Here is a 27,980-nt window from a genome sequence, read left to right as displayed (position 1 = left end):
TTCAGACCTGGGTGGAACAAACCTATCCAATTTTTTTCTTTTGCATTCAGCTTTGAGTACCAACCAGTTTTGTTGTTCCTGTCACCTATTATTCTATCAATAATTATAAAATTAAATGTTGCAGTGGTGTGTTTTAAAGTATGTCTGAACAGAGCACTACTCATCCTTTTATGTTTGACGTCACTAAGGTGTTCAGAAATGCGTAGCCTAAGGGGTCTAGAAGTTTGTCCTATGTAGAATGCATGACAATTGCAGGTGGCAAGATATATCAGCCAGTCTGTACTGCAGTTAGCAAAAAATGTCAAATACCATCCCGCAATTGCTGCTAGAAAATTGTTTGGACTTGAGCACCTTATTACAATGGCTACATACCGGTCTGTCATGTCATTTCTTGTTTTTCTTGTTTATTAAACTCTTATACACAGTTCACAGTTGCTGGCTCTTCTTTAATGTTTGTTTCCTCTTCAAAAGGAACCTTGACGATTGGATGGGAGATAGGAAATTCACCCTGGGGATCACGTCAGTTGCCCTACTAGACAGGGGTCCAGGGAAGTAAATATTGTGGGGATCACGTCAGTCGCCCTACTAGACAGGGGTCCAGGGAAGTAAATATTGTGGGAAGAAATATCCAGGGTATTGTTATAGCTAGGATTGTATAGGCCCTAGGGCCGATAGCCCACCTATGAACATAACAGAATGGCCATATCCTGCTGAGGCCATACCTCTCAGCTGTACAGATTCACTCAGGTTACACAGAGACAGGGCTCATATATCTGGTCAGTTCCCCTTCACATTGTGGTTTACAAGCAGGTTTGTAGCCACCCATTACTGGTTTGCAGGCAGGGGTAGTATGAGCACACATCAGAGTTTCAGACTTCACACACTCCATGATGTAATTGACTCAGCACAGCTCCTCGTGGTGTCCTGCAGAGTTCTACAAGCAGTAGAGAGTGGAAGAGTGACTTTCCATTGATTTATAAGTATTTTTTTGGCTACTTATTTCCGACTGCTTTTTCTCACCGAAAAGCGAGTTTCTATAACTAAATAAGCTCTGCAAAGTTGATTTACTGCATTACTGTTTGTTTTCCTGAACTTTTTTGCACTTTTAAAGTTTGTTTTTGCTTAAATTAACTGGTAGGCTACACACTCAAGTGCGCTAGCCGATTTAAAGCATTTACTGTTGTTACTGTATCTATTTTCTGCTACTTTGTAAGAAAAAAAAAAAATCCTTCTTTCCCGCCTTTACCGAACTAGAATAGTCCAGTCTTCAGGTATTGCTGATCTCTGGGCTGTGTGTTACCGATATCCTTGTTTGGATAGGAGGAAGCTTCTTTGTTCACCAGTGGGAGTGGGGAGCTCTGAGCAGCCTATCTGTCCCTAAAGAAGTGGTTCCAGCCCAGTAACTTGTAGCTTATTGGCCGTTTTGGGCCATTTCTGAGCTCTTTCTAACCCCCTGTTAAAAAGCCCACTTTAGCGTGATTTTGCGCATAGCGCAGCATGGGGCAGCGCCGCTTAATCAGGTTTAAAGTATTCCCGGCTCCACAAAGTCTGCTCTTCATTTTTTCCCTTAGAACTGCTCTAACTCTCAATCTAAACATTCTATTCTCAATCTCAAAACCCTGCACTTGCTCCTATAAGCATTTTTTTATAAGTTAAGCACTTTTTAACTAAAAAAGCACTACATCCTCCTAAAATCCCCTTGAGTACCCTATCCCCTATAGGTCCTTTCTGATTCAGTTACATAGCAGTTCCTTATACTATTCTGGCATGTCGAAAGGTCAGTTGCTGACTTCCTCTCCAGTACAGCTGGTGAATCTGGGAATGTTGAAGCAATGTTACAACTGCCTCATGTACTCAGACAACCCTCTCCTCCTCCCAACAAATACAAATATATGTGAGAGATGCAACCATATAGCCAAACTGGAGGCTGAGCTCTCTCGACTCAGTACTGGCATAACCAGTCAGGAGGAGAAGGTAACCACACACACCACAAATCCAGTCTCACATAGACCTACCACAACTGCAAACCAAACACATAAACACACAAAAAATACTGAGGCTCTTAATAAAAATCTGCCAAAGCAACAGAGACCTCCAAAGCAGACATCCAAGCAACCACTACCTCAAAACAAAACACATGCAACACATAGTTCACAAAGTCAGCGTGCCAAACAGTCACAGCCCTTAAGGCTAAACAACATACCTGATACACTTGTAATAGGTGACTCTATAGTCAGACACACTGATGTCCCGCTCACCAGGCTGAACAAGGAAAAGGTCACAGTAAGCTGCCTGTCGGGCGCTAGAATCCGCCACATAACACAAGCACTCAGGTCACTTCAAAGCAGGTACAAATATGACTCAGTCATTGTCCATGCTGATGTGAATGACCTGAGACGTACCTCCCTGGACTACATGAAAAGAGACATAGAGGAGCTCTCTGATTATGTAGCCCAGGCCGGTATGACCCTGACCTTGAGCAGCATCCTACCCTCACCAAGAATGATGCCAAAGTACAAAGACAAAATGATCAATTTTAACAATTGGCTTAATTACTGGTGTCATTCTAAGGGGATCCAATGTCTGTCTGCTTGGGATGACATGCTCGACAAGCCACGCTGCTTTGCAAGGGACGGCTTGCACCTGTCACCCCTGGGCTTTCGGATATTGGCAAAGGCTCTTGCCACCCCCATAGTGCCTTTTTTAGGCAAGGCTCAAAGGACAAACCCACCTCCCTAAAAAACACAAGTAGAAAGAAACTAAGGGTAATGCTGCTCAACGCCAGAAGTCTAAACCTTAAGATGCACGCTCTCTAAGCCCTCCTCAGTATGGAGAACATCGATGTCTGTGCAGTGACAGAAACCTGGTTCAAGGCTCCCGAGAGCACCCCAGCACTACCAGGTTATACCTCATATCATGCTTTTCAGCCCCAGAACTTGGGCCGAACCACAAAAGGAGGGGGGAGTATCCATATTCATCAAGGATACCCACACCTCCAGGTTAGTGGCAATGCAAGAAGCATCGGAGACCATCCATGTGCAACTAACAGTAGGCAAAACTGCCCTCCAGTTTGTAGCATGCTACAGACCACCCTCTCAAACTCAGGAACCCCACTCGGCCTTCCTAAAGACACTGGAGAATATGAAGGTCTCTCCAAACACCATCATATTGGTGGACTTCAACTACCCAAACATAGACTGGGAGCATTACTCAAGCCCCAACACCCTAGCCCAAAGGTTCCTAGAATTCATAAACTCAAATGCTATGGAACAACTAGTCACCTCTTCCACAAGAGGGGAAAACATATTAGACCTGATCATCACAAACATGGGGACACAATGCTCCATACCAGAAGTATACCCCTCATTGGTAAGATCTGACCATAAATTAATCTCCCTGGAAATCCACATCCCACCCCACCCCCAGCACAGAAGACCACAGTGAAGAACTTCTCAAAAGTTGACTTCACACTTCTTAAGACCAAAGTGGAATCCTTCAAAGCCCCCTGGCCAGTGGAAACCACAGCCCACTCTGCTGAATCCTTTATAAACGCATTCTATGGACACCTACAGGAATGCATGGATCATGCAATCCCAAATAAAACCAAGACACATTCCCCCAAAGGCAGACGACCTGTCTGGTGGACCCCAGCCATTAATAAACTATACAACAGAAGGAGGAAGCTACTACATGATAGAGCAAAATCCCTAAAAGGGAAGGCATCTCTGATCAGTACTAGCAAAAAACTACGAACACTCATAAAATCATCCAAGGCCAACTTTGAGAGAAAAATTACACAAGACACTAAAGATAATCACAAGGCTTTCTTTAGTTATGTTAGAAACTTGGGTGGAAACTCCCAGATATGCTCAGAGTTAGTCCAAAATGACAAAAAATACACTGAACCCACAGACATTGCCAGCATACTAGCAGACAGGTTCAGTGCAAATTTCCCCCCCCCCCCAAAAGGACAAATATCTATCCCAGCAGAGTGTTGCCTCCCTGACATCTCAGATGCCCAGGTGACAGCCGCCCTCTCCAAAGCTAAAAACACAGCATCAATGGGACCAGATGGTGTCCCGGGTTGTGTGCAACATGAACTCCAAGAAGAGCTAAACCCACACATAAGGCTGCTGTTTAATCTCAGCCTTACTACAGGATATGTACCCAAAGAATGGCGTACAGCAACAGTGTTCCCACTCCACAAAGGAGGTGCTTCTATGGACCCTGGAAACTACTGCCCCATAAGCTTGACGAGCCTGGTCTGCAAAGCTATGGAGAGGATCATTATGGAACTCATAAACAAAGACATTGGGGACCTACAGACATTGGATCCTACCCAATTCAGCTTTGTTAAGGGCAGATCCTGCCTCTTGAACCTGGTCGACTTCTTTGAAACAGTCACCAAGGCCATTGATGAGGGTAAGGTAGTTCACACAGCCTACCTTGACCTTGCAAAAGCCTTCGACACAATACCCCACTCGGGCATCGTAGACAAGCTCTCCAGCTTAAATATAAACCCCTATGTCATAAGATGGGCTGCAAACTGGCTCAAGGACAGAACCCACAAGGTCAGAATTGCTGAAGCCATGTCAGACTCTAAACCAGTCACAAGTGGCGTCCCACAGGGCTCAGTCCTGGGACCTCTCTTGTTCGGTATTTATTTTTCTGAGGTACAGGCTAACATGGGAGGATTGTGGCTGACCAAGTTCGCAGATGACTGCAAACTGGGCGCCATAATTGATTCTCCAGAGGACAGTAGCATCCTTCAAAAGGTCTCATAGAAACGGAAAACTGGTGCCAATGCCATGGCCTTAAACTCAATGCCAAAAAGTGTATAGTCATACCCTTTGGGAAAAACAAAGTGCCCACAAATTACCACATAGGTGATAATCCATTAAGTACAAAAGAAGTAATTAGGGACCTAGGGACCCAAGTTGACAGTAACTTCTCGTTCGACACTCACATTGCCAAAGTGGTTAGAAAGACCTTCTATATTGCCCACCTTATCATGAAGGGATTCACATCTAGATCGGGAGAGGTCATTGTGCCCCTTTACTCTTCCATTATCAGGCCCATAATTGAGTACAATGCCCCATTTGGGATGTACCTTACCCGACACCTGCAGCAATTGGAAAGACCCCAAAAGTACCTCACCAAGAGGATCAAGGGACTCAAACATATGTTGTATGCTGCCCGGCTAAAGAAACTCCAGCTCTACTCAGTAGCATACCGCCTACTCAGAGGTGATCTATGCCTGACGTACAAGGCCATGTCCAACCCGGAATTAATGGACATGCTCCAACTCAGAAAATCCAAATCCACCAGAACTACGCGAACGAGAGATTTGAACCTCATCACAGAAATAAATAGGACATGCTGGAGGGACAGATTCATAACCCAGAGGCTCCCTTCACTCTGGAATAAAATCCCAGTCCATGTTATGCAGAGCCCTTCACTGACTCTCTTCAAGAGAAATCTTGACGAGTGGATGGGAGATCGTAGGTTTACCCCGAGGGTCACTTCTGTGTCACTGCTAGACAGAGGTACAGTAAACTAAACCTTAAAATGGGCACAGTACACTCATTCCAAGGGGTGGCGAAAGCCAAACACACTCTGGCTAGGCTTAGAAATGCCCTAGGGCAGATAGGTTCATAGGTTCATACTAGGCTATGTCCATGCTTCTACACCCCCCACTCTGTTATTCTATCCTCTTCCTAACATTACGCAAGCGATATCTGAGAAGTATCCCTATAGTTGTCCCTTCATCCCAGCGGTATTTAGGGGTTGGTCCACAGTTCATGCAGTAGGACATGGTGGGCATGCTACTGGGATTTGTCAAAATGGCCTTACATTTGTGTTCTGTTGACTGTGTTATGTTGTTAGTTGGGACCCAATGAGGTAACATACATTGGCACTACGGCTGAGGCACAGGCCTTTGACAGAGGACTGTAGGCCATTTGGTAGTGATGTAGGACATCTGTAGCAAGCCAGTGCATTCTACCACTCCTACATTCTCAGGCTGTGAGCCACTGGATTCCCCTGGGGTGACAGGGTAAGTGTGCGAGGTGTTAATGGCAATAGGGTTGTCCATATTAATCCATTGGTCTGGATGCTAGCAGGGTGCTGCTTACAGCTAGGGACACACCTGCATGGGACACCTCTTCAGCATGCTGTGTTCTGTGGGTATTTCCATACAAAAATGGGGGTCATACTGTACTCATTCCCAACAGCAAGGATATGACCTGTGATAAACCTATGGTTGATGGTGAGGTGAGCTGAGTGTATGTGTGATATGGAAGCTTCTTGCAGCTGACACACAGATATACATGGGACATTCCCCTTATGCTGTCTTGTGCGGGGACATAGGCAGTCTCTCATTACTTCATAACTGTTCCTTTTGTGGTCTGCCAGTGATTGGCCAGACTACATCAGTATTCCATACTACACAGACAACTAATGTGCTGCTAACCTGTTATGTAAAATTCCAAAGCTGTGTGCAGTTGACAGTAACATTTTATGTACTCTGTCTAGGGTACTTCCACCTGTGTACTGTGTGTATGTCTAGGCCCACATTCATGGCATGTCCATCTTTCAGACAGTGACAGATACTGACATCTGGACAGTTAGTATGGATGACTGCTGACATGGGTATTGCTGAGAAGCATTGTGGTTGGCACTGCAGTTGTCGGAACATGGCCCTGTCATCCACAGTACTGGAAATAGGCCACCGAGACACAAGCCTCCATGCCTACATGCTGACCACTTCCAGACAATATTGAACACACAACAACCTAACACACGGACCCCTGCATATTGTACACATGCCACAATTTATCCTGTATATTGGGCCAGCTCAGGTAATCTGTGCTCCACTGTTATTAAACCCACACGTACATGTTACTGCATTTCTACATAGGATTGGGGGGGGGGCACACCTGATGACTTTAAACATTTGCTATGACTGTACTGGTATTTCAGGTACCCTGTTGGCTTCCATTTCATTTTGTATTCTGACCTGTTATGCAGACTGGAGGCATATCAGTAGAGTACAGATCTTAGGTTTTATTGGCCTACATTTCAGTTTCAGACTTCCTACCCTTCAGAATTAACATTCAACTGCCAGACCTATTGTAGTCTGTCTGTGTACGTCTGGAGGGGGGTTGTTAACCACTGCCATCAATTGGAGGCCTTAGCCCAGCCTTTCTTTATGGCCATCTACACCTGTCCTGCTGGCTGAGGCTGGTGGTGGGTATGTGTGCCTCACTGACATGCATGTGTGTGTCCTATGGACACACATTTGGGCCACCACATGTACTACAGTGGGATTTGTCACCTTGTCTAGTACTGCCTAGTATGTTGACACCAGTATTTGTTATGGATTTCATGCTGCCCATATAGGTATCCACTATCTGCTGCCATCCCATTCAGCCACCCGATTCCCTTGCATGCCCACGTCTATACCATAGATACAACTATCAAACCATACTACTCCATTTAGCAATTGATAGGAAGAGTGACTTACCTTGTGGCTGTGCCAGCACTGAGGGCGGTGCTGGAGGGCTGACTATGTTGAATGCACATAGTACATTCCCTATACATGGTAAAGCACAGGTAGTGTCATGTTTGGCATCCCTTTTACTGTATGTGTAAGTCAGAGAGAGGTGTCATTCCCTGGGTCCCTACTGTGTCAGTGTATGTGCTATGCATTGCCTCTTTGCCAAGGCCTGGGCATACTGGGCATGCTTTCTTCTGCCTACACGGGCAGGCTCAGGTTGTTCCTCCTTCAAGTCCCTCTGTGCCTGTGATGGCCTTGGCAATGGTGGGGGGCTGTGTGGCCTTGCCCCGTGCTGTTCCTGCTGCAGCTGTTTTCGCAGGATCATATTGTGTAGCATGGCACATACTATGAACATTTGATTACATGTAGCTGGAGAGTACTGCAAGGCTCCACCAGATATGTCCAGGCAATGGAACCATGACTTGAGCATCTCAAACACACGCTCTATTATGATTCTGGTTTGTGCATGTGCCTCATTATGGAGTTCTTGTTCGTGTGTGTGTGCATTTCTGATGGGTGTCATCAGCCACGGCTCCAGTGCGTAGCCAACATCCCCCACTAGGTGGCCATATGGGATGTTCCCACTGGCAAATGACTGGCACAGCTGTGTCATATGCCAGATGTGGGAGTTGTGATAGCTTCCAGGGCTGACAGCACACACATTCAAGATAATGCCCTGGGCATCGCACATGACCTGGCAGTTGATGGAGGAGAAGCCCTTGTGGTTTATGTAGACCCTACTCCTTTCACCAGGTGGTGCTTTGACGTTTATGTGCATGCAGTCTATAGCACCCACTACCTCAGGGTATTCTGCTATTTGGTGGAAGAGATGCATACTGCTGGTCAACACCTCACAGGTGTTGAGGAAATATATGTGCTCACCGGCATGTGCTGACATGGCATCCAGGAACTGGTGGAGTACCCTGGATGCTGATGCCTGTGATATCCCCATGACATCCCCAGTTGCCCTCTGGAAGGTACCTGTGGCTAGTATTTTTAAGCCTACACATACCTTGGTATCCACCGGGATGGGTTCCCCTCTGTTGGTTCTGTGTATGAGGAGTAGCCGGCACAGCTCAACAATTTGCTGTAGAATGTCCCTGTCCACCCTATAATGCTCCACTATTTCCAGCTCATGTAGCCCCTGGTAGGTTACCCTGGGTCTGTACACTCTTTTCCTTCTCCTCACTGTGGGTTGGTCATCAGCATTCACATCCTCACCACCCTCAGCCTCTTGCACATACTGATGTACGAGAGTAACAGCAGCCCCTAACATTTTGTTAGTTTTGTCAGGTACAATTTCCCCATCTGTGTACACCAGTGGTGTAGAGTTTGTGGGAAAAAAACAAGCTGGAATGTGTTTGCAAAGTTTATAGTAGTGTGCTAGGCTGTTCCATGTGTAATTGGCTGATTCTGATACATTTCACCTGCCAGCTATGCTAGTTGCCCTTGATTGCCTTCCTACTGCTATTTTCCCTTTCCATTGCCTTCCTGTTTGAGCTCTGCGCTGCACATACCCAGTGCTCAGTTGTGAACACAGCTGCTATTTCCTGTTTTTTTCTGGCTTTTGTTTAAAACCCAGTGTGCACACCTGTTTAGGCAATGTAAACACTGCTAGGCAGCTTCAGACACACCCCTTCCTTAGCTGTGCTTAGCTAAGGGCAAACACAGGCCACAGAGCTCCAATAAGCTTACAGCAAGCATGACACTCCCCCTTATGAGGTCATCTACCTCTTATACTTATACAATGGTGTTGCTGCACTTAGACAGTTGGGTGCAAGCTAACACTGAGAGGGAATCTGTGATTCAGTATCAATCCCCTCATTTGCATAAAACAGAATGCTAATTCCTAGTTACCACACTCACACTGAGCCTTCCCCCTTAGCAACCACTACTCCCTGGTATTGTTGTCTTATGCATGCCATTGACTATTATGGCAAAATGCTGATTTGGGTTTAAAAGCTTATTTCCAACTTTTTTCTTATTTTCAGGCCGATCCCGTTTGCGCACCACTACCCTATGCTTAAACAGCTGAAATCGGCCAAAAAAATAAAATGTATTTTTTTATAATTCTGCAACTATTTCTCATGCCAATGGCCATATCTGGCCATTGGCATTCCTACTACACTGAATACATGCTCTCTTTGGAGCTGTCATGCCTCCGTTTTGTAATTTGCAGAAATGTATTCGGTTAGCAACTGAATACATTTCTGCAGGTTACACTATTCCTGCATAGATGCCTACCTGCTTCCTGGATCGCTAATTCACCTAATTTTCATGGTTTTCACCAGCAAATGAGGTAATTAGCATAAAGCAGTAGTGTCCATACAGGAATAGTGTAGGAGTGCTCGTGCACGTCCTGGGAGCCCGTTCCTGGATTGCTCGTTGGCCATATTGCGTGCAGCAGCTCTTGCACTATTCCTGCACTCCGTGCAGAGCTTGCTGAATCCAGGGGAGTACTTTGCAATTTACATGCTTTAAGTTTTTATCTTAGCATAAGTGTCAGCATTCTGACTTTATTCTTTGACAATAATCAATAACATTGTGTAGCACCAATTATCTTCCATGAATATATATAGATATGTATAGTGTTTAGAACAGATGTGAGTTATACCAGGATAGCTAAGGAATTCCTTCATGGGAGTGTGACAGTCCCTACTCTGGGGCAGTAATCAAGGTGACTCAATCCTCACCACTGACACCAGTGACAGAAAGCCACTAGGAACAAAAATGGATACACAAAGTCTTTTCAGATGCATTTCTCTGCAACAAGCACAATTTCCCTTAAGAGCACACAGGGAGCACACTCCAGATCTGGGGTTGGACTCTGTCTCTGTCTCTCTCTCTCTCTCCATACCCGAAACAAGACTCCACACTGACCACTTTAGAGCTCTGTGTCCCTGTTCCAAGTAGCAGGCGCACACACACACACACACACACACACACACACACACACACACACACACACACACACACACACACACCTGGGAAAGGCTGGCACAGATTTACCAGATGTGCCCCCATCTGCCCAGACTATAATGTAATTACACTGCACCAGTCAGCTACTCCAAGGCTCTTACAATGGTACCCAATTAAACTGCGTAAAATTAATACTAATATAAATGGTAGAGTTTGACCAATGCAGCAAAGCTTTCAAGAGTGGCCACAGTGTCACTAAAATAAGCATAAGTACTCTTAAGATGCTAAAAGTATTCTCTAAAAGATCAGCCACAATGAAAGGTATAGAAATATATAATAATAAATAATTAAACAGAAAAGATGAGAAAACTGAATATCTGGTTACAATAAACACCAGACCTTCAGTCACAGGAGATATAAAAAATTGGATATTTACACAGATGCTAAAAAGGAATACCTAACTAATTTCACTATATTTTCCTGACTGACTAAAAAATTACTGTTCCATAGTTAAGTTACTACAGCAAAGCCAGATGAGGTGTGTGGTTGTGTGAGATATCTGTGAGAGATCTTTCTTGTTAGGTTCCAAAAAACAAAGTGCTGCTGCAAGGGTTCTGTCATATCTCTCATTATTATGTAAAGAATCATTTCAGTGCTGGTTATAGAACGATCACATCTGGTCACCTGACTCTAGTACAATACACACCCATAGCTTTGCTAAGATCTGTTGCAGCATCTGAAAACTATAAAACCATTTCAAAAACTTCCATCCTTTTAGGGTAGCAATTAGTTCTCCACAAAGACAATTCAGTAAGATTCTTCATCCTGGTTTTCCCAGACATTTTTGTTTCTGGCTGCAATCAGACCTGTAAGATAAAATCTTTATGGCCTAAAACCACCCCATTTCATTTTCAACCTATTTTTCAAAATTTGCTCTGGACTGAGATTAACCTCTTCTCGTCCTGAATTCTTTGTTAAAACATATACATTTAATCAATCATAATAATATTGTGTGACATACACATATCTATCTTTTCTGTCCAGCAGAACCCACTGTTGATGAATTTTTAACACAAGCAACTTTACAAATGCTTTTTAACACAAGCATCTGTACAAATCAGTGTGATAGTCAAATGACAAAATTCTTTACAAAACTCTAGCTATGCTGGCATATGTTAAACATGCACTGCCCTACTCTTCATGGCACCGATGGCACTACTTTTTATCATCATGTCAAGCAACAGGACAGATTAGTATGTGAAATTTTAGAGCGGTCATCAAATCCCATAGTAATCACAAGGCAAAAGGAAGGATGCTTGATTGGCTGTAAATTGGTAAAGGATTTATTGAAATGTAGGATGGAAACAACATAAAAAGTATTAAGGATGTAAAGATTATGACTCACTGAAATTAATCAAGCTTAAAATGAGCTTGTTCTCCTACTACTTTTTCTCTTTTCTTATGATTGTTGAATTTGAATTTATCTTATCATTACGTATTTCTAATATAATTTTTTTTTACTTAAAAGATGTTAACTATGTTAATGTGGATACTGCAATAAATATGTCATGGAGTGGTATTTTTTTTTTGCTGCATAAGACATTGCAACTGAGAAAATTTGATCCGAGTGGTGGAAAATGGGATGGAATGTGTATTTGCAAGTGTATTACCATCTGTATGGTCATATTCTTAGATAAAATATTAATTATATTACCTGTAATATACAATACCTTTGGATGATTTTGAAATGACCATATAAACACCGACTGAAGCATATAGAGGTACATTATGATGGAAATTTCTAAAATATAAAAGGCGTGTACTATTAAAATATAAATATCTGTACTATCATGGTTTATGACACACATGCGCATATATATATATATATATATATATATATATATATATATATATATATACACACACACACACACACACATATATATATATATATATATATATATATATATATATATATATATATATATCTTTCAACCCTGATGATCTTATATGTAGTTATGACTTTTATGACTGGAAGAAAAATAAAAGTGATTTTATTAAGAAATAAAAAATATTCTAGTCAGCCTGCAGTAGATAGTGGCCTGAGGTCATGCATTGATGTTATATTACTCTGTGCTGCTCACACCTTCATTCTATTCTTGAACATTCTCATTTTCCTTCATATTTATATCCAGTAGTTCAGAAGGGGTGACAATGCACCATGTTCCACATTTAGTCAGCTCTATGACAAAGAGAGATACAGCCCTGAGTGAGGTACGGATGACCCATGATCAATTAGAAGTCAGCACGGTCATTTCTTTCTGGGTAGAAGCAAAGGGAAGCATACATGGGGACATGTGTTGCATCACTGCCCCTCAGTGTAGAATTGTAAGCCAACAGAAACATTTGCCTCAAGCAGGGACATGGAATGTGTGGGCAAACATCACTCATTGAAGTAAGTTCCACTCCCACATGATGCCAGTTGCACACTAAACAAAGACAGCATTACTAGGCATGAATAGGGGAATGGCAGGGCCATCCAATAAAATGCCCCAGGCCCACTCTGCATGGCAACACCACTCCTGGTGTTAGAGTCTCACTCATGTAGCGATATGAAAGGAGGAGCAAAAAAGTTTTACATTTAATTTCAACCAATGCTATCCTTTACAGGCTTTCATTTTTTCTTTGTTTTTCTTTATTATCCTCACAAGAGTATTAATGGATGGTTCAGTGGTGCAGGGGTAGCCTTTTCACCTTATAGCAAGAGGTTCTCTTGTTCTATTCTTGGCTGGGGTGCCTTCTGTGCGGAGTCTGCATGTCCTGCCTGCGTACGTGTGAGTTTTCTCCAGGTGCTCCGGTTTCCTCCTACATTACAAAGATATGTGTCTGGAGCATTTTCTCCCTGGGCCTCCTCTGAAAATTGGCTAATTCAAGTTGGATGTTCCCGGTTAACAAATGTTAAAATAAATAAAATAAATTAATGCCATATGCTTTATGCAGCATCATCTCATCTTAAATATGTGCCTAATCCTTCTCTTTGACATTCCCGTTCATCTTCATCTTTACTAACTGTATTATTGTGCTGAAAACTGCATGTCCCGGTATCAGCATATCCCATTACCTTTTTGTCAGTGACCCATGTTTCCCTACCACAAATGTCCTACTATTCACTGTTGGTACTCCCAGTTCATCTGTCTTCCTATTTCATCTTCTGGCATTGCAGATATTCATTTTGTCTCCTTCTCTCCAGTGCCACTTCTATGCTTTCTCAATTCACTGTCCTTTCTAGTCTTATTATTACACTGATTGTACTACCAGTATATTTCGGGTCTATATTAGAAGACCGCACGCTTAGGTGATCGAACACCTAAACATCGACCTTCTAATATCGAACCACACAATGTCGAACATCCCAGGGAAACATGTCCCTGGGCCACAACACAAATTACTTTACATCTAAATTAAGTGGAGGTCTGTGCCCCCCACACCCCCCTAAATATACCAACTTCCTAGATCGTTCAACAGTAGGGAAATAGCATACTCTGGCAAATGGCCAAGGGAAATCTTTCCCTGCGTTAAATTGCCCGTTCACCGTTGTTTGCTTTCGACATAAGAAGAGCGATGTTTAGGTGTTCGATCACCTAAACATTCGGTCTTCTAATATAGACCCTATATTTCTTTCCCTTATATTCTTTCTAACCATGTGTCCCCACTTTTAAAGTACTCTTATAATCCCTGTTTTAACAATCTGAACAGCTCCTCATCCTTCTATGTATTTCCCACTCCCCTATTACTGCAATCCTTTATTCCTTATCCCACCGCCTGAGCCAGCAGTTAAACTGATTTTCCTTCCTTGTACTATTCCTCCTTAGTATTAACGTGTTGTACTCCACTTGGTAAGCATCTGCAGAGTACGACAGACTTCTTAGCTCTCCCCACTTCTTCTTCATCATCATCATCATCATCCAGTTCATTTGTTCCCAAGTGGACTACAAAAAATGTACTTGGGAATAAATGAGCTGGAAGAAAAACTGATGATGATGAAGTACAGAGAACTAAGTAGGTTATTGCACTCTGCAGTATGGGGGCACCTGTTTCAAATGCTACCCAAACTAGCCTGGGCTTGCATGAGTCTGGCTCGAGAGAGTTTTTTCTCATTTACTATCCCCCATCATTCTTCAACTTGTTTAGTAACCAAAATTCATACCACCAATACCTGTTCCTCCTAGGTTAGCCTTATCTGAGCATTTGCTCAATGACATGACTATTAGCTTCCCAACTCCCTAAGCTGCTTCTCCTTTCTGATCCCTGATTTGCTATTTTATTATTCATTTTTTCTACCATTTATTTTTTCATACATTCTTTCATTTCCATCCTGCACAACAACAACTCCATTTCTGTGCGTCCTGATCCCCAATTCTACACAGTGTTTTTTTTCTTTCTGATTAACTGGCACCTCTTAAAACTTCTTTTTAATTTAACTCTGAGCAATTTGCGCTCATATTTCTGTCTGCTTCCTTTGTGATTCTTCTCTGCTTTAGCATATTCTTCATTACTGTTTGACTCTGCTTCTTCCATTTCACCTCTCCATCTGCTCTCTGATTAAAATCATATAACTATCTTTTGCATTACTTATATTTTCTCTTGTGCTTGTTTTATTCAAATACCATGTACACAAGTTGGTTTCTTCTGTCCTCCTGTTAGCATCAGTAGATTTGGTCACAAAAGTGTGTGCGTTACCTGTGAATTCCTTAGTATTGAATTATTTCATTCTTTCTAGTCTTTCCCCATCTACTTCTATGCATATTTTGTATCATTTTCTTTCTTCTCTAGATGTTCTATAAACTTCTCCACATAATTAATCAGCTATTTTTCTACTTTCCATACTATTCCCTTAAGCTTCCCAGTCTTCTAGCAACCATACCTCCATGCCCATCTCAAAGTCCTCCAAACCAAACTCCTTCTCCACATCCCAAACGTCTTCCTTTCCTCGTCTCCTCCCCAGCACTCTACTACCTAGGCAGCTTTCAGTATACCTGACAAATTCAAAATGGTTCTTCTATAAAGGAGAAATCGTGACTTAACTCTAAATAATCACTGAAGAGAATAACAAAATAAAAATGTCCCTTAACACAAAAATGTCTACTGCAAATAAACTAGAATTAAATTAAAGCTAAAATATCTCAGTCCTGGTGCATTAAATATATACTACCTATAAATTTAAAAGGAACTTATTCTGATTTTAATTATAATGTAAATGCTGATTTATACTGAATGAAAAGAAAGTAACTCAAGGTGCTTCAAAAACTACTATTGCTAAAAACTAATACAGATGCAAATGAACTTTATCTAACAAAACTTCCAAAGTCAGAACTTTTATGATTACTTGGGTCACTTAAGTAGCATCAGCAGAAGTGACTAAAACAAATGTACTATTCAGTCATCTAAACTAAATAATTAAATACACACACACACACACACACACACACACACACACACACACACACACACACACACACACACACACACACACACACAACCACTACCATCAAATACAGGGAGTTTAAGAGCATTAAGATCTCTAACAATCATGTTACATGGAAAAGTCTCCTGCATACCTAATAAGTGTTTGCATATAAACCATACATTTTAAACTGTCTCCCCATTCTTTTGCATTATTTCTGTTCCTATGATTTATAAAATGCTTGAAGCCTGTTGATACTTTGCTTCTCCATCACATCTGTATATTTTATACCATCTATTATTTCGCTATAATTTGCCACTACTCCTAATGATTTCTTTGTATGGATAGGTGCCATTATTCTTTATTTATCTCTTTGAAGTCTTTAAAGTATATTGGTCATATTCAGATCTCAGTCATGGCATATTCTGAATTAGGTGCCACAATGCTCTTCCCCCTTACCAGTCCATATAGACATGGTCTGTTTTTAAATAAAATGGTTCAGAAAATTCTTACAACACTATGATCAAATGTACTGTATCGCTCAATGGTGTTTCTGTCCTCTCTTTAGCCAACTTTAAAATCTTTTCTTCTTGTTTTGATGTTCTCTCTCTCTCTCTCTCTCCACTGATTTTCATTCTAACTTACTGGGTGACTACATATGGCATTACCATTGATTTTGTCAGGAAAGTACTGGAAACTGGTTAACAGAAAATTCTAGAAGAAAACAGATCTGAAGATTACAGAATAAGACGGAAAGCAAGCAAATGCATTAGGTGGGTGAGGACAAGATACTGTGAAATGGAAAAGGGACAGTGCTTGTTTTCATCAGTGGAAGTATTTGTGTATAGAAATAAAATTTGTGTAAACTTCAGGTTATACAAAATGAAATTATTGGAGAAAAAACACAAAACTCCCCCCCAAAAAACAAAAAAACTTACGTATGCAGACTCCTTCTGCTCGAATGTCTACCAAGGGGTTATGGTAGTAGAAAGGTTTGCAGAGCTCACAGTTACGCCCCATTGTGTTGTGCATGCAGTCATCACAGACTCCTCCACTGCTGTTCCCAGTTGCAAGGTACACTGCCATATCGAAGTGGCACCTTGTTGCATGGTTATTGCAGTTACACCCTGAAATTACATGATCAGTTGTATATCACTGTTCAGAACTGTAAAGCTTTAAACATTGTGTCTTCTTTCAACAGCAACATTGCTGCAGTTTAGTGCTAAAGTCCAATTTTAACATTTACATTTGAGAGTGATAACACAGCCCCACAATGAGCTGTGAGGTATCAGAATATTTAACATATATTTACAGCAACTGCTCATATAACTGTAAAGGAATTATGCTTGCCAAAAGTAAGCAACATTAACCACAGACTGTTTCAATCCCATCTCCTCCACTTACAGTTAAGGGGTGCAAGTACAGTACGCAGAAACAGCAACTCACCTTGTATCCCCATATTGGTCTTTAAGGACTTGTGTCACCTGTGACATCAGTGTCTCAGCATTCAGTTGTATTTTAGCTTGTAATTCTTGGAAACTGCTTTTGCTATAGTAGTTTCTAGTTACTGCACTCAGCAAGGTGAATAAATAAAGTAATCTTTATTACAGTGAGGAATAAGAAACAAAACAGAACAGGGAAAACTTACCACATGAGGGAATTGTGGTTGGAAGCCAACAATGTCTGCCTGATGCATATCACTAGCTATAGAAGTCAAAATCTGCAGATTTACAAACATGCTGCAGGTTGCAACTACAAAGCAAAGAAATGTTTTGTTGTCTCTGCTAGGGTTACAGCAAATAATATGTCGCCCTTGAAAAACAAAAGGACCTCAATTGTTCATACTGTATTGCATCAAGATAAACAAGACTGCTGTGTAGTAGTTGTAAGTACATTACTTATATTAATGGAACTGACACCATGTTTGGCTAGAGGCACAAGTGCTGAAGGTGTGGTAGTGGTGGGATGGGGTGGAAGTGAGTAGTCAACTTTGGTTCTCCCATCCTGGGATGGGGAAGGCAGCCTAAGCCTGTTGCAGTATAGCAGCATTAATACCGTGACAGGTTCTGTCCTGCGAGCGGATATATCACTTAGAGGTTGCACATGTGTGGAAGCACCTGCGCCTACCTACTCAGCAAATATATGGAGCTTGCAAAGGTTGCCACGGGGAGGTATTAGGTTTTTGGATTCACTGTCTGGCAACAATATGATAATGAATAAGTGTCCTTGATCTCCTCACCGTCCTTGGATATGGGGCTGTGTTTATCTTTGGGGAGGCCAAGGTGGGTTCAACAGACTATGTGAATCAGTAAAGAAGATGGTGGCAGCTGATGGTTAGCTGTGGGAAAGGTGTAATATAAAAAAGAAGACTGACTGATACCTTTTCCTGGTGGACTTGTATCTGGCTGAAAGTTTATGCAAATATATGTTGACTAGTCTATGACAGAGAGCTATGATAAATGCTTTTAGAAATTACTTGACTATAACCCTGGTGATTATTTTTGATTTACTTCCTTTGTATGCATGTTTTTATGAGCTGTCTTGTTAGCAGTCTCTGTGCTTTTATGAGTGACGCCCAAACGTCTACTGGTTACATGTTCGCCATCTATGAAAGCCAAATAAATCACATAATACAACTAGTCTACTGTTTGGTGAATGTCAGTCATGAATGCCAACTAAAAAACACCAGACCATCAAAGATTAAGGACATGATTCAGGAACAATCAATAGGAAGGAGTTAATATGATTAAGCATTGGACTTGGAACTTAGAACAATCATTGAGCCACCAGACCACCAGAAAAAAAATAGCTGCAAAGGCAGAGTCTGCATGATTAGAAAAATAAATAAATAAGCAAGTAGTAAATAAATAAGTAAACAAACAAAACAAAACATACTGTTTGCTTTTAAGTGGCATCAGACATTAACAAGGCTGAGAGGTACAGCATCTATGCATTAGAGGATCTTGGGGAGGTCCTAGCAAGCTAGAATGTTGACTGAAACATTCATCTCACATGTGATCTGATTTCATTTATCAAGGGAGGTTAAAGAGGTCAGCCTTTAAAGATCCTTGGTGAATATCTCTATATAAGCTTGTTGGAGAGAACTGATGGTTTCTGCTGGTTATTTATCCTTCACTTTAGATAACTAACTCAAATAGGAATATTTGAGGGCATCATAGTCTCCATCAGGGTGAATTACTCTTAAGCATTGCTGCTGGTGGGATGTTGCATAACTTTATAAGACACAAATGCAGTACAAGGGAAGAAACCCATGATTTCGTCACAGAACGATGTTTCATTGTACTCCATGCTGCATCTGTTTTCATCTTCCAAGGTCATACATTTAGCAGCCAATCCTTTACATTTGTCAGACCCACTACAAAGACTGCAGTATGATGAAAGCAAGCAATCTATTTAAACTAAAAACTGCATTAATGTGAAAGGAATTTCCCCATTTACTCAAACATTTAGCTATTTAAGGATTTATAATACAAATAAGAGAGCACAGGGAACACTTTTGTGCAATTCATAAGTTAAATACACATGAAACAGAATAACACTTTGCACTGCAATCTGTCTGTACAGAACCAATACATTTCCCAGTACTGAAGTCTGTACTTCAGTAACTCACTGAGGTATCGGAGCATAAAAATACAAGAAAGAAAAAAACAAACAAAAAAAAAACAAAACTACTGTCACGGTATTCACTCTACATTCTGGAGCCATAAACAGACACAGATTTAAAGACAGACATTGTTGCACTTTCCTAGAATGCATTAGTAGTCGAGTTAAACAAGTCTGCTCAAATACCACTGAATTCCAGAAGAATACATCAAGTCAATGAAATGCTGTAAATAAATAGATAAAAAATAACAGCTGAATAATGTTTGTTACGAGGGTGAATTTCTGCATTAGCTACCGTGTTGTGGAATTTGCTAATGGAAGTAAACAAATGCTGAACTATAGTAAAGACAGACAAGAAACATAAAAATTAAATCAGTGCTTACTTTTACAGGTGTGTGGGTTGTCTGCCTCTGCAGGTCTCCATGGAAGATCATGGTGGAAATCCTTGCAGACCTCACAGTTCAGTCCCCGGGTATTGTGCTTACAAACACATCTCCCATGTATCTAAGAAGAAAGAGAATAATATATAGAAATCATTTTGTATGACACAGATTACTGTTGTTCTATTACCATACTAATGGCAGTCTGGCAGTTTTATTTATTTATTATTTTATTTTACATTTGTTGACCGGGCTAGTCTGGCTGGATACATGTCCATTTTCAGCAGAGGCCCGAGGAGAAAAGCTCCACTAATATATACTAGTAACTGGCATAAAAACAACAAATTATAAGAAGCTACAGAACTATTTACAAGTAGCATAGCAACAGTATGGAATCAATTTAACAGAAAAATAACCCTACAATTTGAGTGATGCAGGAATTTGGATGCAGAAATAAAAAAATAAACAAACACTAGAGTCTATACAATATTTACAGTATTAACAAATATGGTGAGCATTTTGTGCATGAGCAAATAGTTATAAGACCCAGAAATACACAGTAAGAAGTAACAAACAAGGTTTAGATAGTAGATGAGATGACAGGTTGGAGTAATATATCAAGTATAGAGAGAAAGAGACAGATATAGGAATAGTAATGTCCAAGTAGATGCCAGATGAGCTACAGATGAGGAGAAGTAGTATTGAGAGAGACAAGTAGAAGAGATGGGTGTATAACAGTAGATGAGAGAGAACTTACTGGAAGAGAAGTATAATATACAAGTTGGATGCTGGGGTCAGGGGGATGAGCAAAGGGCAAAGCCAGTGAGTTTTGAAATGGTCCTTTAAATGTTTCTTGAAAAGTTGAGACGAGACTAAAGTAGTTAGTTTTGAGGGAAGTTTATTCCAGTATGAGCCAACAACATTTGTGAACAAGGAGTCACCAGATTTATTCTTAGATTTGAGAGTTTTTACTAGCAGTTTGTTAGCTAAGATTCTGTAAGGGGCTACAAGGTTGTTCAGTATGGGTGTATTAGTGGGGTAGTAAAGAATTTTATGGGTGATAACTAATTGATGTAGAAGAATAAGATTTTGAAGTTCAAGCCAGCCAAGGTTTTTGAGATTAACACAATGCTGGGTACGAAATGGGGAACCTGTGGCAAACCTAGCAATGCTATGGTAGGATGTGGCTAGTTTATGAAGGTTAGATTTTGATAGGTTGATAAAAGATGGAGAGGCATACAATAATGTAGAGATGAGATGAGTTTGGGCTAGAGACACCCTGGTAAGTTGCTGTAAGAAAGGGCTTAAGTCTGTAGAGGGCACCTATCTTTTTATTAACTGCTTTGATGGTTAGGTCAATGTGGGAATCAAAGTTTAGTTGATTATCTATTGTAAACCCTAGCAGTTTAGTGGAACAATCAGGTGTAATGATAGTGCCATTGTAAGAGACAATAGAAAAGGAGAAAGGGGCAGACTTAAGGGTTGGAGAAAAATGTAATAATTTGTTTTTTTTGGGATTGAGGAGGAGACAGATTTGTTGAAACCAGTTTTCTACTGCTGTAAAGACTTTTTGGGTGGAAGAATGGAGTTCAGCTGGAGATGCAGCAGTACGGATGAGTGTTGAATCATCTGCATACTGAATGCATGTGGCTGTTGGGAGGGAAATAGACAGGTTATTTATAAATATGGAGAAGAGAAGGGGACCTAAGATGGATCCTTGGGGACTCCGATTGTGACAGAGCAGAGAGGATAGATGGTTGTCCCAAAGGACTGATTGTTTTCTATCTTTCAAATAGGAGTTAAACCAGCGCAATGCCAAAGAGTCAAGAGAAAAAGATTTCAAAGTGTCCAGCAGAAGGTGGTGGTTGACCATATCAAAGGCTTTAGAGAATGAGAAATAAAGCAGAGGAGAATAGGTTGTTATTGCGATTTTTGTTGATGGAGTCTGTAAAAGAGAGAAGAGCAGTGGAAGTGCTATGGAAAGGTCTAAAACCATGGTGGGTGTCTGCCAGTAGATTATTATGTAGAAGGTGATGTAAAAGTTGATGGTGTATGCAACGTTCCATAATTTTAGATAGCGGTGATAGTAAGGCTATAGGGCGGAAACTAGAAAGTTCATTAGTGTTTCCACCTTTATGCAGTGGAATGATATAGGAAACTTTCCAGAAGGAAGGAATAGTAGATTCGGTTATAGTTCTGTTAATTAGGATGGAGACTGGGTATGCTAGTACTGCTGCTGCTAGCTGCAGATATTCAGCTGGTAGTTGGTCGGCTGAAGGAGTACATGGTTTAAGTTTTGAGAGTAGCTTATGAATACAGGTTGTAGAGACTGTACTAAATTTTAGAGAGAGGGTGTTGTTATGAGGAGTGATATTTGGAAGAACCATAGTGTTTGTTAGAGATGCGACTGTATCAGAAAATAAATTGTTGAATGTATTGGCTATTATGTTGGAAGGGGTCTGAGCTAAGTTACCTGGAGTGGGTGTTTTGGAATTCCCAGGATGGAGCAGTTTATTGATTCCTGACCAAAATTTTGGGGTGGGTTATGATTTTGATTTTGTTGATATTGGAGGTAGAAATTCTTTTTATCGAGAAGGGTAAGTTTTTGTAGTGTTTCTAAGGTACTTGAAGTTTTGATGGTCAGTTGGGTTTTTTGTAGTTCTCCATTTTGTCCATAGTTTGTTCCTTAGTAGCATTGTGTGCTTGGTTTCTTTAGAAAGCCAAGGTGCAGCTTTGGATCTTGTTCTAATTAAAGAAGGGGCGTGACGGTCAAGAATTTGGAGGAATGTGTTGTTGAAATGGGTAACTGCCTGATCAAGTGGAAGATGTTTTAGGGCTGACCAGTTACATCCTTTGAGTTCATCAAGGAAGTTTTGAAGGATGAAGTTTTTTGTTTGTGGTTACTGTTTTATGTTTAGTGATATAGATAAGAAGATGGTCACTGATATTGTCTGGGAGTATACCAGTTTTATATGAGAGGGGATTATTGTTGACCAATATCCAGTCCAAGATGGTCTGTTTATTGGTAGATTTGTGGATCCTAGTTGGGAGTTTATGGTTTGTTGAAAAGTAAAGAGGTTGTGGTGATGGGTAGGATTGGGGCATATGCAGGAGTTCCAATCAATGTTGAAGTCCCCTAAGACTATGGTTTCCTGAGGAAAGGTAGATGAGAGCCAGCTAAGGATGTTTTCAAGTGTATATACGTTATTGCCAGGAGGAATGTAACAACATATTATGTATATGACTTTGCTTTTATTTACTTGGAATTTGCTACAGAGTATTTCAGCATTGGCAGGGGAAGGAGTCAGGGAGTTAACTGAGGCTATCTGCAGTTCTGATTTATAAAGTAATGCAACTCCTCCACCCTTTTTGTTTAGACTATCCTGCCTTAAAATGCTATATCCTGGAGGAGTAATTTCATTGTTCTTGCTACTTGGTTTAAGCCAGGTTTCAGTAAGACAGAGGATATCAAATGAGTAGAGGTCAATTAATGCATGGAGCTGTGTGATTTTATTGTTAATACTACAAATATTTAGGTGCTATTGAGAGGGAGTTGGAAGAGAAAGGTGACCTTAAATTGTTAGTAGATTGGTCTGAGAGGGTGTGGAGAAGGGAATTGTCAGGACCAGGGTTGGGGTGAATGTCCCCATGTATTAGCAAGAGTGTTTGTGGGAGTGGATATCTTTTTGAGGTTTTAGAGGGTATTAGGTAAAGCTTTCTAGTAGTGTGATACCTGTTATGGAGTACTCTGTGATAGTGAGGCAGGATGACAGGAGGTTAATACAGGTTTGTTCAGCTAAAGGAGGGACAGTGTTTGTGTGTTTGGCTATACTAGGAGATCTGCTAAGGATATGGTTTTCATAGGAAGTAAGGGTGTAGTATATAAGAAGGATATTGAAGAGTAGTAATAAGTAGAGTAGCTTAAAAGCCAAGGTCATATTGGGTTTGGTATTTGGCAAGGTTGATAATTAGTAGTACTAGGATGGTGGGAAGTGGGGTGTGGTCCTGAGATGGAGTGCTAGAATGTGTGAATGAGGCAGGAAATATGATAGGAGTGGTATAGGGGGGGGTGTGGCTTAAAAGTATAAGGATAGGGACACTGGGAGACAATCAGTGAGCAGTGCAGCCCAGTTAGGGAGGTGAGAGCAGGTGAGTAGCTTCAAGTGTAGTAGGTAAGTTTAAGACAAGGTTGGGAAGGTGAAAAATAGATTAATTACTAGTCTAAGGGTAGAGGAGGTGGCAGACAGTTAGAGCTAGGGAATTAGCTGGAATTAGCTGACAGCTGGGACAAAAGGAGGAAAAAAAAAGTAGGAGTGGAAGGAGGGTAGGAGCTGTTGGGCCTGTGCCACCTAGTGTCTAGATGGGGTATTGCAACAGGTGATTAAGGGCAGAAGAAAACAGGTTAGGAAGGAATACGTTAGATGGGATGGGAGAGAAAGTATTAGAATTTACTGGTCATGGAGTGACCCAGAGGCCAAAATTTAGTACAAATTATCAAGCAGAGCTAAGAGTGGCTATCAACAGTGTCAAGATATAATTTGTAAAATGCTGCTCAAGCAGTATTAAAGTCTTGGGACAGCACAAAAGTAGATCCAAATAGGCAGGGCTTGATGAAGATGATGGTATTCTTAATAGCCAGGTAGGTTCCTTAGTTCAGAGTAGTAGATAGATAGTTTGTAAAATGCTGCTCAAGCAGTATTAAAGTCTTGGGACAGCACAAAAGTAGATCCAAATAGGCAGGGCTTGATGAAGATGATGGTATTCTTAATGGCCAGGTAGGTTCCTTAGTTCAGAGTAGTAGATAGATAACTTTAATACTGCTTGAGCAGCATTTTACAAACTAACGTAGAGGACTGAAGCTCTAAGTTAATGGGCTGTTCCTGAGCTGAAGGTACAGTCTTTGATCCTTTCCACTTTCATTTGCTTACTGTGTGACAATGAGCACGTCACTTAGCCAGACATTGCTCCCAGGAACAACTGTTTCCAGTGGCTTACGTGGTGAATAAGTAAAATAAATAATGGAAGGATATAAAGGACATATACATTAGCCACAGTATGAAACAATTGAGTCACTTCTAGTTTTCACAAAGGCTTGAACAGATCAATCCACTGAGCTTAAGAAAATATATGCAGTGACAGAGAATGTGCTGCATGAGTACTGAACTATTATTCTGGGGAGCAAGAGTTGAATCCTCCAAATTCATTTACACATGAGCTGTTGTCTGTACACTGGCACTGAAAAAGTCGTTTAATTTCCTACCTGCCTACTTTATTGATTTCAGTTCAGTGTTGTCTTCCCAATACAATTTTGGACTATCAATTTATTCTGCTGTCTGTCTGTCCTGTGCATTTTATATCCTTGTACCCCTTCAGTTTTATTCACTCACATTTCAAAGTTGCCCAGTATTTCATTCTTTGCATCATACTTAATATTTTCTTTCAGTTTTCCCCCGTTGAAACATGCAGTATATACATAGTAGAAGTTGTTGAACAGATATAGTATGTGCATGCTGGCTGTATGTGCCTGCTGAACATCAGTTACCATAAGTAAAAAAGGCAGTAAATTGCACCTCCATTCTTGATGCATTAATAGTTTATACAATATCTATCTCTATATTTTATATATATATATATATATATATATATATATATATATATATATATATATATATATATATGAGAGAGAGAGAGGATTCATATCACTTCACTGAAAGACCATTTCACTGACACCCATTTCACTGAGACCAAATCACTCAAAGTTCATTTCACCTAAAACTCATTTCACTGACAAGTAGTACTCTAAGGCAAGTCAAAGGTATATGTCCCTTTCCCCACTGTAGTGCAATCCTGGTGTTAGTACACATTATATATAGTTGGGGGGCACAGCCCCCCACATTGGGGTGCGTGGCTGGCATAGCCCCCCACCTAGATGGGATTGCCAAATAATGTAAAACAAAACCAGACAACAGAAAACCAAATTGGGGGCTGTGCCCCCAACTATATATACTAACACCAGGATCGCACTTAGAGTACTACTTGTCAGTGAAATGAGTTTTAGGTGATTTGGTCTCAGTGAAATGGGTGTCAGTGAAATGGTCTTTCAGTGAAGTGATACGAATATATATATATATATATATATATATACATATATATATATGTTTACTATCATTTGTCCGATTGCACCTTGTGCGAGTTACCTTTAGTATGAACCAAATGAGCAGGGGGGGGGGGGACTGACAAAAATTTTGAATGCGGAAGTGGAAAAAGATGAATTCGACATCTTTTGAATATTCTTCACATGTCTGCAAGTTGTACGATTCTGCAAAACACAGCAAAGAATGTTTTTGCAGGGGGGCAATCCCCCCTGCACCCCTCATGTGGGGGGCTGTGCCCCACAACACCCCCTGCTACTTATATATACAAACTCTAAGATAACACTACAGTGAGGGGAAAGGGTACATTTCCCGATACCCACTATAGTGTGATCTACATTAAAATGCTGAAATTCACAACAGTGAATGCTTTAGTGCACTCGCTGTTGTGCATTTCAACATTTTGTTTTTGTTATTTCCTAATGTCGAACTGGGCGTTCGAACTTACGTATCTCAAATGTTACGTAACTCAAACAAATTCTGATCGCCCTTTTGATGGTAAACTATATATATTCACTTTGGAATCTCAAATTTCTGATACATCAAATTTCCCATATGATCAATGTTTCTGAATGTCGAGATTCTGAAATAAAACCAACATTAAAAAAAAAAAAAAAACACTTTCTTAACATTTCTGCAGGGGGCAAGCCACCCTGCACCCCTGCTACTTAAATGTATCAACTCTGAGATTGCACTACACGAGGAAAAGGGAATTCCACACTGTATGCAGATCTCTGTTCAGAATTTTGAAGTTCTAAAACTTCAATCATATGGTCTCGACCATATGAATTTCATGATTCCAAAGGGAACCCATATATATATATATATATTATATATATTATACTATTCCCCTTGATAACATTGCAACCCAATTTGTTGAGACAAAAATGTCACATGTGTAGAAACACAAACTCCCGGAACATCATATTGCCTATCTGGGAAAGTGACCACTTGGTCACCATGGTGAACTTTATTCTTTCTCCATTGTAGTGCAATCTTGGAGTTGGTATGTTTAAGTAGGGGGGTGTGGGGGCAATGCTCCCCACATGGGGGGGTACTTTGATGGGTGTAATTTGCTACCACTTGTGTTTTTTTTCATTGGTGGACAAATGGTTACTTTCCCCTGCACTTACGATGTTTTCAGACTCAACAAACTAGGCCAAGATTCATATATATATATATAAAATAGATAGACAGATATAGATATGAGAAGATACAATGACACACGATTATCTTATACAGGGTTATTACTCCCTAAAATAAAACACCAATACAACTAGTAGCTCTAAGAATGTTGATAATAATTAACTATGTAACTTTCGAGAAGCTCATCAGTACTTTGGGAAGATAAAAGCCATCTTATTAGCCCAGACTCTAAAAGCAATCAGCTAATAGAGATCACAAAAAAAGGGCAGAAGCATGAAACTAAACAAAATGCAAAAGAAGATCACACATGAAAAACATATTGGTGCAAACGTCTTGACTTTCTAGGTGTCAATGCAGCACAATGCACTATAATGAGACATAAAGGTTACCAAATACTTTATAGATTACATGTCTATCCCCACTCAAATCATTTTCATTTTACTGCTGCCCCTGAAGAATTATTAAATACAGTTTGTCTGATATAAACATGGACTTAATAGGGAATAATGAAGAAGTATTGGTTACAACTGCTTCATGTAAACAAGGACTTAGTAGTAAACAAGTAAAAAAAAATGATAGTGCCACAGTATCACACTTTATTAAAATAAATCTAAAAATGCATCTCACTACATACTTTTATCTTTAAAAAAATGGACTTCATCATACTGTGACTGATATACTGTTCATTCACTTAAAAGTAATTTAGTTTTTTGTCACATGACTATATCATTTAATTA

At 40.5% G+C, this 27,980-nt stretch overlaps 1 protein-coding gene across 4 annotated transcripts in view; it reads right to left on the bottom strand.

Moving 5' to 3' along the window:
• LOC122807740 (laminin subunit beta-1-like) overlaps nt 1-27,980 on the bottom strand; it is a 2,263,691-nt gene that overhangs the window by 1,043,874 nt on the left and 1,191,837 nt on the right. For all 4 annotated transcript variants that reach the window (XM_044078727.1, XM_044078725.1, XM_044078726.1 and 1 more), the window contains 2 exons: nt 19,949-20,069; nt 16,880-17,068 (listed from right to left, as the gene is read on the bottom strand). In XM_044078727.1, coding sequence (XP_043934662.1) covers nt 16,880-17,068; nt 19,949-20,069 — 310 coding nt within the window. The remainder of the gene's footprint in view (nt 1-16,879; nt 17,069-19,948; nt 20,070-27,980) is intronic.

This window comes from Protopterus annectens, chromosome 7.part1, assembly GCF_019279795.1.
Source record: "Protopterus annectens isolate FY-2018-M chromosome 7.part1, PAN1.0, whole genome shotgun sequence".
Lineage (NCBI taxonomy): Eukaryota > Metazoa > Chordata > Ceratodontiformes > Protopteridae > Protopterus > Protopterus annectens.
The sequence above is the reverse complement of the archived record's forward strand: the minus strand, read 5'-3'. Positions and strand labels throughout refer to the sequence as shown.